The sequence below is a fragment of the Garra rufa genome, chromosome 8 (genome assembly GCF_049309525.1).
Source record: "Garra rufa chromosome 8, GarRuf1.0, whole genome shotgun sequence".
Classification (NCBI taxonomy): Eukaryota; Metazoa; Chordata; class Actinopteri; order Cypriniformes; family Cyprinidae; genus Garra; species Garra rufa.
The window spans coordinates 110,957-124,466 of record NC_133368.1 but is presented as its reverse complement, the minus strand read 5'-3'; the positions used below and the strand labels follow the sequence as shown (position 1 = coordinate 124,466).

At 36.0% G+C, this 13,510-nt stretch overlaps 1 protein-coding gene across 1 annotated transcript; it reads right to left on the bottom strand.

Annotated features, from left to right (window-relative positions):
• Positions 1-10,034: 10,034 nt before the first annotated feature.
• On the bottom strand, positions 10,035-12,811 carry LOC141340765 (uncharacterized). Its single transcript, XM_073845860.1, has 6 exons — positions 12,793-12,811; positions 12,655-12,711; positions 12,497-12,544; positions 12,079-12,417; positions 11,845-11,987; positions 10,035-10,763 (listed from the first exon to the last, which is right to left on the bottom strand). The coding sequence occupies exons 1-6, from the start codon at positions 12,809-12,811 to the stop codon at positions 10,035-10,037; spliced, it is 1,335 nt and encodes a 444-aa protein (XP_073701961.1).
• Positions 12,812-13,510: the final 699 nt, after the last annotated feature.

Here is a 13,510-nt window from a genome sequence, read left to right as displayed (position 1 = left end):
ATGTATGACAACAGACAAAATCATAAATGATTAGATGGCAAATGAACGTACCATATTAAAAACAATATTAACTGCATTAAAATAAATTGTAGCCTGCTTGTCTTTGTTTCTAAAGTTGCTTTGGATAAAAAAGGCTGTTAAATGACGTTACTAAGCAACCAGTAATGAGAACGCCCACTAGTGACCTCATCGCCAGCCTCTGGCAGAAGTCGCTGCTAGTGTGAACGGGGCTTAACTCACCAGGGGTGCGTTTCCCAAAAGCAACCATGGTCGCAAGTTCCGTCGTTACCAATAGAGTTCAATGGAACTAACGACCATAGTTAGCTAACGATGTATTTGGGAAACGCACCCCAGTACAGCGATGAACAAGTACAATGAAAGCCTGCTGAGGCGTTTCCCAAATACAGCACGTTTTCATTAACCAATAATATGATTTGTGGGCGGGGTAACACATGAAGCCCCGCCCAAGGTGCAGCACCTCCCCGTTCTGCAGGCTGCAGCCAGGTCCTTCTTCTTCTTCTTCTTCTTCTGATGTTTGCGGCAGACTAGACGCATCAATGGCGTATAGCCAGGTCCTTCTCAAATGTGTTTGTGATTTAAGGGGGTGCTGGTTAACAAGAGAGGGGTGTGGTCCTTTGGTGGTTTCAAAAAAATGGCTTATACCTGTGAAGTATTTTTTCAGGTCTTAGTTCATTTAAATTAAGATATTGAAGCAGCTTTTATAAAAATGCCATAAAAGAAAAGATTACAGATGTGCATCTTGAGACAGAACAATGGCACTGATATATATTACAATATGTCAGAGCAAGATATTTTTAGTTGAGACAGCTCAAACAGTTTAGTCTCTTAAGCATGGTCTTTAGAACCGATCGGTTAGGATAACTTGCTCTGACAGATCTTAAAATGTCATTGCCATTGCTTCGTCTCAGATGCACATCAGTAATCTCCCTGTTCCCTTGCATTTGATAAAAGCTGTTTAAATATCCTAATTTAACTAAGGTCTGGTCCTGATTTAAGCTAAGCCCTGTCTGTGAATCAAGCCTATATGTTTTGAAGTCACCAAAAAAAAAAAAAATGTTGTTGTTGTTATTGAATTATTTTTAATAATAATTTTACCTGAATGCAATGTTATTTTCTCATTCAAATAGTGTGTGGGCAAAAATAAACATATTTGCATTAAACTGCAGGACGTTGTTTACTTTGAGTGACTTATTGATTCAAAACCATATTAATTACAGTTCTGCAGGTTCTCTGATGGAAAAAGCAAAAAGCATGATTGATTTGATAATGTTTCTATGTTAATTCAATGATTTGAGTTGAAGAAATGTTGATTTTTTTTTGACCATCTTGATCTATTTTCCATCATTGAAATAACATTATTTTAGGGTGCAAAACTGATGACAAAACATTGTTAAATTTCAACATTGATCCATCGATAGTTTGATTGATGCATTAGCATTGATTCAGTGTTGATTCAGTGTTGGTCTGCTATCTGGGAGGGTATATTTCAGCAAAATAAAAAAATAATTAAAATAAAAAATACTCCAGCGCAGTAGATGGCGCTATGAACCTAGAACCTTAGTTTGTCACCTGCAGGTATAAAAGAAGAAAGTGGGACGTTGTTTAAAATAACTGCGAGAAAAAGAATGGAGCACGCCGTTTCCAAAGTTCAAGTCTACGGACAAAGAAAGGGCCTAAGGGTGGACTTCGTTAATGTGGGCCCGTATGGACCTCCACATTCGCCCAGGTAACGCATATAAACATGGACTTTTTCTGAGAGTTTGCAGCTGGAAACTGTTGATCATCAATAAAGTGAATCTTGAATTTGTTGATTTCTTGATAGATGTTGATTGCATTGAGCAGTCGGGATTGCTAGCGTTAGCATGTTGTTTTAAGCCTCACCCATACACAATGTTCAAATGCAAAGCAGCTGAAGTTTAAGTTCCAAGGCGATCGATCGCCAGCAGCAGCAATATTAGGAAGGTTACGATCTTGTGATTTAAGCCTGTTTTAGGATGATTTATAGCGGACTCGTTCTGGGGTGCGTTTCCCAAAACCATCGTTAGCCAACTATGGTCGCAAGTTCCGTCGTTACCAACATAGTTCAACGATTGGGTGTTTCCCGACACCATAGTTCAAACGAACATTCGCAAACAGCGTCGCAAACTTGCGTGGTTGAAACTACAGCTCTCGACCTGTGGTTAGAAGCATCGTTCCTTCTTAGTAACACATGTGGGCTTAATAAATTATGTTCTTGGTCACAGTTTGCAAGCTAACACGCAGTACAATCTATATCCTCAATTTTATCTAAAAATAAATGCGTTTTACTCTATGTATTTGTGCGTCCTTTATAAGCGTTGTTTATAAATAGTGCGCATGTGCACAAATGTCTGAGGGAACCCCGGAGTATGACGTAAGAGAGAACACGAAATGAATCAAACATCAAATAAAGCGAAATGACAGGGAACAAAAATAGTAAATTAATCATTAGGTGCCATGTTCAATATAGCTGCATTTTTGAGAGACCCTAATCAGTTAAATAGCAGAAGTTATTACTCGGTGACGTCATTAACAACGGCCCTAAGTTGTTGAACTAATGTGGTTCAAACGACGGAGATGCGACCGTGTTCGGGAAACACTCGTGACTAGCTAGTTCGTTTCCACAACGATGCATCGTACTATGGAGGTTAACCAGCGAGTTATGTCGTTGTACGGGAAACGCACCCCTGCTTGATTATATCCTTGTTTTCATGAACAAGTTGGGCAAGAACTAAGAGTTGTTCTTGCGTCTAGTTTGGTTTTCTTTTACGTGTACATGCCTTCCTATCACCTATGATTATTCTACCCTGTTAATTAAACACTGTTTATATGTATAGCCGCTAACTGTACATGAGGCTGAAGATACACGTTTAATTAGTGACACTTAGCCTGCATTTTAAAATCTTTATTTGAATATGGCAACACTTTTATTTTAAAACCTTTATTTAAATATGATATAAGAGCGCACATTACAATATTTCTCTGAATAAATGTCTGACAGAGACCCCTATCAGCCAATCATTGTGTGCATAGTTATAAGCTTGTCGACATCATAGTCAACGCCGCCCTTGCTTTTAGCTTAAGACTTCTCTCTACTCCTTAGTAAAAGTTTGTCTCAGCAGCTTTGGGAATAGGTTTTAAGAGAAAACTTTTACTAGCATTTAGGAGAACTTTTAGTGGTAAGATGAGATGTTTTGTGGTTACAGGCTCTGATCATGTGTACATAATGTATTGACATTAAACTAGTTTTTAACATGATCATTTTATTCTTACGTGCGCTTTAATAATATATCGTTAGCCTTGAGATAAATGATGCAGTGAATAAATGCATAGATATGCATCAATCCAATAGTCTAGTTAGGTGAGTCAGAGGGTTGCGGTTCTAAGCCGCTGTCGCACTTTTTTTCATCCCTTAATAAAATTAAATATGTTCATCAGTGATCCTATATCAGAGACACATTTGTGTGTATTTTGTTTTGATTTTAACCGTAATGAGTCATAAGCGAGGGATTGAAGCGCTCGTGTGTGAACACTGAGCACGAGCCGCATTGAGAAAGTTCCCACATCGCAAAGAACATCAAGCATGCTTTCAGAAAAAAATTACCGATTCCAGAGTCAGCACCTTATTTAACAGAAAGGATTGGTTCATCAGCATTAGGTACGTCCGTGCTGCGAGATGTTCAAAAAAGTGGTGGGACAATATCGAGCTTTGCAAAAAGTGTCCCACTCATCCCACCTGTGAATTACGGCTATGAAAATAAGTAGGCTAATGTGAAACACTAACAGAAGCAATTATGAGAAATATTTTTATTACAGCCGTCTTCAACAGTAAAACCAACAAAACTGTTTTTTTTTTCAGTCCTTTCCAATAGTGGTCACGGTGAGTTTTTTGCCATCTGACTCCCAGCTAACACAAGTCCAGCGGACCACCGGCGGTGGTGTACCGGCGTTTTGCTCCTCGTTATTCCAGCGGACCACCAGCGGCAGCCTGGTTTATAAGAAGTGTCTGCTGGAGGCCCAGGGTCGGTCCACGGGTGGTATTAAACTTTAATCTAACATACTTGGATAGTTATAATAATTACAACTTTATATAATTATATACAATAATGCATCAAGTACACAACTCTTAAAAAACATTGTAAGTTTATTAATAATACTAACATTTAAAAACACAAATCTTAAGAATATGTTGAAATATTGACTACATACATTGAAAAAAATGTGTCAATAAATTGTACATTACGTTTATGTGTATATTATAAAAATAAATATGTAAAAGAAAAATAAACTAAATATAAAAATAAATTATAATTTAAATAAACTATAACCATAACTTTTTGAATAAATTAAGGTACACATATTACGATAAATATAAATATTTACAAATTACAAAATTTAGTATTATAAAACAAACTGCGTAACACATCTTGGAGTTATTATTGACAAGATACATATTTGAAATGTATACACATACATAGACACATATATATTTTCAGTAGAAAATTTACAAAATATCCTCATGAAACAACCTAATGATTTTTGACATAAAATAAAAAAATATGTATAATTTTGACCCATACAATGTATGTTTGGTCACTGCTACAAATATACCTGTGCTACTTAAAGGATTAGTTCACTTCCAGAACAAAAAATGTACAGATAATGTAGTCACCCCCTTGTCATCCAAGATGGTCATGTCTTTCTTTCTTCAGTCATAAAGAAATTATGTTTATTGAGGAAAACTTTTCAAGATTTTATCCATCTAGTGGACTTCAATGGTGGAGTTCAAACTTCCAAAATACAGTTTAAATGCAGCTTCAAAGGGCTCTAAATGACCCCAGCCGAGAAATAAGGTTTTTATCTAGCGACATGATCGGTTAATTTCTGTGCAATTGATATACTTTTTAACCTCAAATGCCTGTCTTGTCTAGGTCTGCCTGTTTTTTAGCCTGATTTAGGGTGATTTTGAAGTTGGAAAGAAAATGAGATGGGAGGTTTTTTTTTTTTTTTTGACATGCCCTAACTGTTATGAACCAGAATAAACAGTTCAGACAGAGCAAGCTTGATTAGACTGCATTTTGGAAGTTCACACTTAGAGATAATTCCTGAAATGTTTTCCTCAAAAAATAAAATTTCTTTATGACTAAAAAAAAGGAAGACATGAACATCATGGATGACAAGGGGTGAGTACATTACCTGCACATTTTTGTTCTGAAAGTGAACTAATAATTTAAGACTGGTTTTAATAACAGACAAACAGTTAAACAGACATTAAAGGGTAAGTCTGGTGAATTTAAGTCCACTTTGAATTGTCATAAAATCTGTAATATGTAAATGAACAATATTCAGATGATGCAAAACATTACTTGGCTGACAAATAAATATGGATCTCTCATGGAACTTAAAGAAAGATTAAACATTGTTTGTTCACATATTAACATTATATTAACAATACTAAGCAGGTTTAAGGTGATGAATACAATACACATTATTTGTCAGTATGTATGTTTGTATGTCCATCTATAGCTGGTATCATCTTAATGTGTGCTGTACACATCTGAAGTCACCACAAGTGAGTCTGGATCCAAACTGTAGTAACACTGGGATGGGCATCCTGAGAGATAGAAACAGAAGAAGGATTAACATAGATGCTGTTCATATTATTTCAGGCAGAAGACGACCATGTGCATTTATTACTATTTCATCACTGGAGTACAACGTTATGAGATGTGTGATGTGAATGCAATTTTAATCTAGATGTAAACAGAGACAGTGTTCCTGAGCCCCAAACATTATCAGACACGTTCATTTGCTGCTCAAGAAACATTTCTGATTACTATAAATGTGAAAAAAAAAAAGCCCAGATAGGATATGCTGATAAATATTTCAGTGTAAACTGATTGTTTTTTTCAGGATTCATTGTTAAATGCAAGAATGCATTCAATTGATGAGAAGTGAGAGTAAAGATCTCTGTTTCAAATAAACACTTCATTTTTTTAAACTCTGTATTCATCAACAAACTTTGAGAAAAACAAACACAAGACAAGAATAATTCATCTTTCTTGAGCTGCAAATGAGATATTTCTGAATAATAATAATGTGACACTTAAGACTGGCCTAATGATGCTGAAAATTCAGATTTGATCACAGAAATAAGACACATTTTAACATCAGTCACTCCTGTGTTGGATGTCAAAACCTTCTCTGAATAACTTCATGTGCTTTCTTAGCTTACCCATGTTTCCTACATCTGTCAGCAGCTCCCTTCAGAAACTCAGATATCTTCTTGAGCTTCTCATCTGTCTTGGATTTACCCCTGAAACCACAAAACTATTTTTACCAGTAATACTGTCACCATAAAAGATTTAATCACGTTTATTCAGTTCACTATATTCGGTTAATTTGCGCTCAGTTTAGCGCACAAACTGTCCCAACTCCAATATCCACTGACAAATTGCTTCAAAACCTTATACCCATGTGCGATAAATACAAGACTCATTGTGTAGTTTAGAGAGCTTTATTGATTATAACGAAATTTTGTGAGATCTCTATAAATTAATATTAGTGATGATGATAATGAAGGGACCGCGTATTGTGGCCTACACTTTCCAGGCTACAGTCCTACTACGGTAACCTAATACGAAGCTAATAACTAATCGTTTGCATAACCTTTTTATGCACATTTTGGGATATTGCATAAAAACGCTGGATGGAAACGCCAAGATGCGCATTAATTCTAAAAATGCGCATAAAAACGAATTTGCTAAGAAGAATAACTTCTTAACCGGCCAGAAAATATGTACATAAACTCTTACCTCAAACATTCCTTGATGCGCAATCAAAAACATGTGACATTGCGATGTGATAGCATAACTGGACCGACTAACCAATGGATCGATCTCATTGCACAGCATCTTAAATTCTAGTTCCGTCATTTTCAAATGATTGAGGAAAGTCTTAAAGTGTTTCGGTATAATAAACTTCCAGAACTGTTTTCCCAAACAGCAGGCTCTGAAAATAAGATAACATGACTGCGTTTCGTCTGCGCGCTCTGAAGCTCGTAATTTATTGTATACATACTATAGCCTACCGTGTCTTCTTCTAAACTGCAGAAAAATTATTTTTCGTCTGTGATATTTAGCGCAAGTTAATCAGGAAGTGACAGTTTTGTTCTCTTCAACTCACTAGATGGTAACACTGCTTTATTCGCAATTTTTATGCGATATTCTAATTTATTTTGCGCATAAGATTAATTAACTTTGGATGGAAACACTGGCATAGCAAGCAGGCGGGCACGCACTGCGCAAGGGATTCTGTATAGGGAGAAAACCGAAATAAAAAAGGGTATAAAATAATAAAATAAATAGTCCTAAACGAAATTCGTTTCACTTAAGTAATTAACATATTATCAAACTAAATAAAAAACTGTGCGACATGTCTACACTGAGTTCTGGTTCATTTAGTGACTGCGCAGCAAGCTCGAGGAAACAGAGAAGGCTGAAAGCCCACACTTTTATTTTATTTTAGGAAAGCTGATTTTATACTGAGTGCAAATAGAAGTTAACCCTTTACAGCTCGGAATAATGTCTTATTCTTATCAATGTGACCAAAAATGACATATTTTAAGTTGGTTCCGCTGTAAGGAAAACAATCTAAGCGATCGCGCTGGAGCCTCTAGATGTGGAAAATATTTGTATTCTTGCCGAAAGTTGCATATGTGCGTTTCAGTTTCTCTTTAAATTCGTATGGTTAGACTTTTGTATGGTGTTTATAACGAATGCCATTATAATTTGTGATTCATTTCATTATGTTTATTTAACCTATAAATTTGTACTATAATTTTGTAGCTGCTCATATTTTCCGATTTTTATGTTCGTCTGTCTGAATAGGCTAATTTAAAGGATTTGTCCACAACTGTTTTTTTTCCCTCTCAATACAATTTTGTCTGATATGTATATCGCAGTTTTTGTTAATTAATGCAGCAAATGTTTTAAAACTAGTAAGTGCGTAACTTTACCCGAAAAATTATAGTTAAAAGTTCCTTCAAAACATGTAGTTTAAATGTAAATCATTGTCATGAATTTCGTTGTAATTTACAAAATGCACTGTTATAGGCCTATATAGATGGAAGAATATTGTTTTAGGAAAGTATAGTTGCATATAACATTATAGTGATGTATCGATACATATTCGATACATATCACTCGACAGCGCATATGTTAACAGCCGTGCGATTCCTTAAAACAATTTTGCTCAGCAGCGCATACAGTCTTAGCAGTCATGTCTGTCATCGGCTATTGTTCAACGTTCCAAAAACAGGCTTTAAAATATGTTTTAATATAGAACTTTATTCAAGTTAATGCTTTATGTATAATTATATATAAATTATTATGTATATAAAGTGTGCCCCCCTATGAAAACGAAATGCCCCCCCAATGAAAATTTTCTGGCGACGGCCCTGGAATTACATCTGCATATTTATGCTGGACTCATTCTCGAAATAGCGGTGACTAGTAACACAGTGATATCACAGTAATATACTGGGCAAAAATATAAACGTGAAAGCAGCCTCAGGGATTTAATTCTGGAGCCGGTCTGATATCGCGCGTCCTGAGCCAGATTTTAAAATAAAAATAGTTCAGTTTTGTATGTAATGGCAAATTGATTATACTTAGTTTTTTTTTTTTTTTTAATTTAAGTTAATTTAGAAAAAACGTTTGGAGCGTTTTATTTTATTTTATTATTATTTTGTAACGAACAGCGCCCAGCGGTAGACTGATCATCTGTTTGACCAGTTTGCCTACTCAAATCATCACGGTTTGACCAAAATCTATAGGCATGAAATAGTTAAAGTAAGATACGATGTTAGTTTAAACGTTAAACCGATATAAATGTGCGGTATTAGGCGCATATCCAATAGTTTGTGCAGAGAGTGGAAGCTAAAGACGCAGGACATGGAGGCGCCAGTGCATTTTTCAGTTGAAGCAATTTAAAATTATCTGTCATTTTTGCTCGTAAAGGTAAGAGTAATACATCATTCGGCACTGTAAAGGGTGAACTTTTATTTGTGTGCACTTAACTACACGTATAAAATAGTTTAAAATTATTACTTAGTGAAATAAAACAAATAGAAAACAAAAACTCTCTCAGTATGTAATCCGGAAAAATAAATTTCTCTCTAAATTCGCGTCCAAAAGGGATTTTTGTTACACTGACTCAGAATACACTATAGTTTATTAATATATAATGTAAAGCTTTACTCTTTCCGGCCTGACACATTCAGTGTTATTTATTTACCTTTGTCAGCATATTGTGTGTGCTTGGGCGTGGATCTGTTCCCGTTGTGCTGCAGTCCGTGCCAATGTTACGGTTTAACTGGTGTTATCTGGTGACCAACCTAACCCTGGTTCAGGTCCTCCACGCCAGATGTGATGGACTGAACGCTGCAGATTCACCGATTCTGAATGCACAAACTGACATGATATTAAGCTGTCTAATAAACGCACACCTGCTCATTACATGTTTTTGATATTCCTGTAAAGATGACAAATTATTGGTATGATCGCCCGTGGCAGCTGAAATACGGAAAATAAAATCTGTTTTGCATGGGTCTCGAACACGCACTACACATAGTCGCCCTGTGAAGCCACAGTAACGAAGGCACTGAGCTACCGAGCTGCTTTTATTTAATCGCAGATTTTGATACAAATCAGAATTTATATCTCGGCGTGATATGCAGCTGGCTGAATCAAAGAAATGTGCCCGTGTTAACTTGTGACCCGTGTTTACTGTTATGAAAATGAATATTATAGTAAACGTATATTACATTATAAGGTTTGTGATGTAAAAGTACATTTCATGGAGTCCCAGACAACTGCAAATTTGAGGCTACTGTGGTTTAATTAGAAAACACTATTGTTAAATAGTCTTTCTCCACAATGAAAAGGCAGATTTAAGTGTCTGTTGTGGATTTAGTGAAACTCTTCCCACACTGATCACATGTGAGGTTTTTCTCCAGTGTGGATCCTCTCATGTGTTTTCATATTCCCATACTGACTGAATCTCTTGTCACAGTGCGAACACTTGTAAGGTTTTTCTCCAGTGTGAACTCTCTGGTGCCGTTTCAGATCAGGATCATTAACAAAGGTCTTCCCACAATCAAAACACATATGATCCTTCACACCAGTGTGTCTTTTCTGGTGTATTTTAAAATTCTCTCTCTGACGAAAACTCTTTCCACACACAGAGCACATGTAAGGCTTCTCCTCTGTGTGAAGTTTCAAGTGGCTCTTTAAGCATGATGCTGAAGCACACATTTTGCCGCATTGATCACAGGAAAATGTTTTTTCTCCAGAGTGAGACTGCAGATGGTACTCAAGAGTGTTTGCATGTCTGAAACTCTTCTCACATTGATTGCATGGGTACGGCTTCTCTCCAGTGTGGATTTTTATGTGTTGTTGAAGAGCTCCTTTTTGTGTGAATTTCTTCCCGCACTGATCACAAGTGTGCGACTTCTCTCCGGTGTGAATTTTCATGTGTCTTTTAAGGTGTCCTTTTCGTGCAAAACTCTTCCCACACTGATCACATGTGTGTGGCTTTTCTCCAATGTGGATTTGTGTGTGCTTTGTAAGAACTGCTTTTTGTGTGAAACTCTTCCCGCACTGATCACATGTGTGTGGCTTCTCTCCAGTGTGAATTCTCATGTGAAGTTTAAACACAGGCCCCTAAGTATTTGTGTATATTTACAGAAAACATTTGAAACCACTATTGTATTGTTTTTAGCTTGATCCATCCAGTTATGATGTGGTTTTTAGGGCTGTATGTGACCACAACCATTGGACACTCATAGTAAGTGTCTACAAGTTTCGACATGTACACGGAACTAAACATATGAATAAGTGGTAATGAAAAGTTGAAGTCATTATCTAATGAAAGTTGTTGTTTGTTTTAGGCTATGTTTCCCAAATAGCCCAAATCAATTTATCTCAACCTTTTTGGGGCTACAGAAGGAACAATTTCCAAATGCAATTTCATGAGGATGAGAGGGCTTAACATTTCAAGGTGGGGATGCCGTTCAGTTGCTCATCCCACTTAACATCTCATTTTCAGTTTTCTCTTCATAGTAACAAAAACATGCATTTTATTTAATGCTGCTTTGAAGCCATATGTATTATGAAGTTTTTGTTTTCACAACACTTGTTAACATGTTTGTTGAACATGCCATTCAATAAATATTATTCGCTGTATCCTACTTGTGTCACAAATTCTGAAATTATATGCTTATCTAGTTTATCACTCTTGTAGGATCATTGGAGTTTAACAAAAAATGTTTCAAATCCCTTTAACCACAGCAGAATTGGTGCTCAAATTAAGCGTTATAAAAAATAAAAAAAAAGCATAAACATACGTTGAAAAAAAACAAACAAACAAAAAAACATTAGCAATCAGAAACTAAGTCCATTGAAACGAACGTAGCAAAATAATCTGGGCGTGGTGTGAATCGACCTGAAACCTCATAACTTGAACTGCATCTAATACATTTGGAACTGCGACAGTGGAAACAGCAGAGTCCAATAACGATACAAACATTTACAAATTATGTGGACGGCTTTTAAATCTGCTCTGTAGAAAATGTCCTGTAACGAATCTGTCGCCGTTCAACATCTGCTGGAAAGTCAGGTAAAACTATCTGCGTGCACGCGCATATCCCTCTCAAACTTACTCAAAAACTCTCTCAAAATTACGATTTACACGAGACAATATATCATAATCTAGTCTTCTATTTAAGTCTCTGTCGCGGAATACTTCTTGGGAGATTTCATGCGGTAGATCTTGTTCTTCCTGTTCTTCTTCTTCACTCTGATCTGTATCGCTAAATCTCACATCATCCCATGCTTGAATCTGAGAATTTGTCCAGAGCGATAAACCCTCCTCATCGTAGTGTTGCTCTGTAAAAAAGAATAACAATAACCGTTTTTAGTAAATTATGAAAAGATCGACAGACATAAAATGTAATAATATTTCTGTTTAAATACACACCATTATTCTCCGAAGTCCTTAAACGACTAGTGCTAGGTTTCTCATCATCGTCTTCTGGTTCAAGTAGTCTCAGTCGTTTCACACCTTTGCCTCCGCGACACGGTTCCGGAGTTGTCGCATTGCATACGTCTGAACAGGTAGTTTGCTCCGCTCCATCCGTAGTATCACCGCTGACTTCCAAACACTGTAAGTTTTTGAGGGCGTGTCGTTCTGGTGACTCGTTTACCTCAGCTGATTGTTCATTGGTCGCGGCCTGTTGTGACTCGCTTGTAGATACAATAACCTCTTGTACCTCTTCACCGGTTAATATGACCAGCTGATTTTCAACTTCACCCCCACCTGTCAATTTTTTGTAAACAGATTTTATAAAACGTTTAACACATTAAGACAAAACAAAAACAATGTCTCTATAACATACCGTTAGGATCATCGTTATTGTCATAAGCAACTAATTGGGCTTCGTCAACTGGAAAATAAAATGTAACATTATTATACATTAAATGTTTTTAAAATGTCGTTAAAAATAAATAAATAAATAAATAAATAAATAACCAAAAAAAACAAAAAAAACCTTACAGATCTCTTCAAGAATCTGCTGCAAACCATCATCAAATTCCAAATTGTCGAAAACCCCTAAAGATAACCATATTGTGTTAAAACAAATATTCATATTAAAATATTTAAAATAAATAAACAAATAAAATACCCGTTTACCTTCGTGACTGGCAGTCATTGTTCGTTGGATTGGTAGGAATATCGATGTTGTGCGAGAAGTAGATAGATTTTGCAGGTAAAATGGAGGCCGACAAGGTGTGGGGGCGGTTCTGACAACATGTCGTAAAACACGACACCACTATCGGTAGGGGGTACCCTGATACCGCCAAATCTTTAATAGTTATAAACATGCTATGGTATTTATTTGTAAAACGACGTCTATAATATTGTAATGTGTTTATTTTGTGAATGCTGTATTACAACAATGATAAGTATTTTATAAAATAACACATTCATTCATACATAATATGTTTGCATAAATGGATAGTTTTATTATTTATATTTTTAAAATAACATCACATCGATTTTACGGTATGAAAAAAAAAAAAAATTCTAATGTGTTATATTTAACACTTATTATCACTTACATTAACGTAACATGTAGGCTATGAATTATTTTCTCATGCAAGTTTAGAGTTTAAAGATTCATGCCCCCCCAGATAGACATTCTAAAAAATCTCCTGTTTCTTATTAGGAATAGATAAGCTCTACGTAACAACCCACCAGACATCCCCGCTCATATCCAGCTGTGTGTTGTAAAAACAAGGTCCGCTGCACATCCTTTGAGTTTAAAAGATTCATGTCCCTCACCCAGATATACATTCTAAAAATCTCCTGTTTTTATTAGGAATAGATAAGCTCTACGTAACAACCCACC

Coding starts and splice junctions, on each gene's coding strand:
- LOC141340765 (XM_073845860.1), bottom strand. Junction 11,988..12,078: donor AAGGACTTCGGAGAATAATG/GTGTGTATTTAA, acceptor TCTTTTTTACAG/AGCAACACTACGATGAGGAG. Junction 10,764..11,844: donor CGCATGAAATCTCCCAAGAA/GTATTCCGCGAC, acceptor ACAAATACTTAG/GGGCCTGTGTTTAAACTTCA.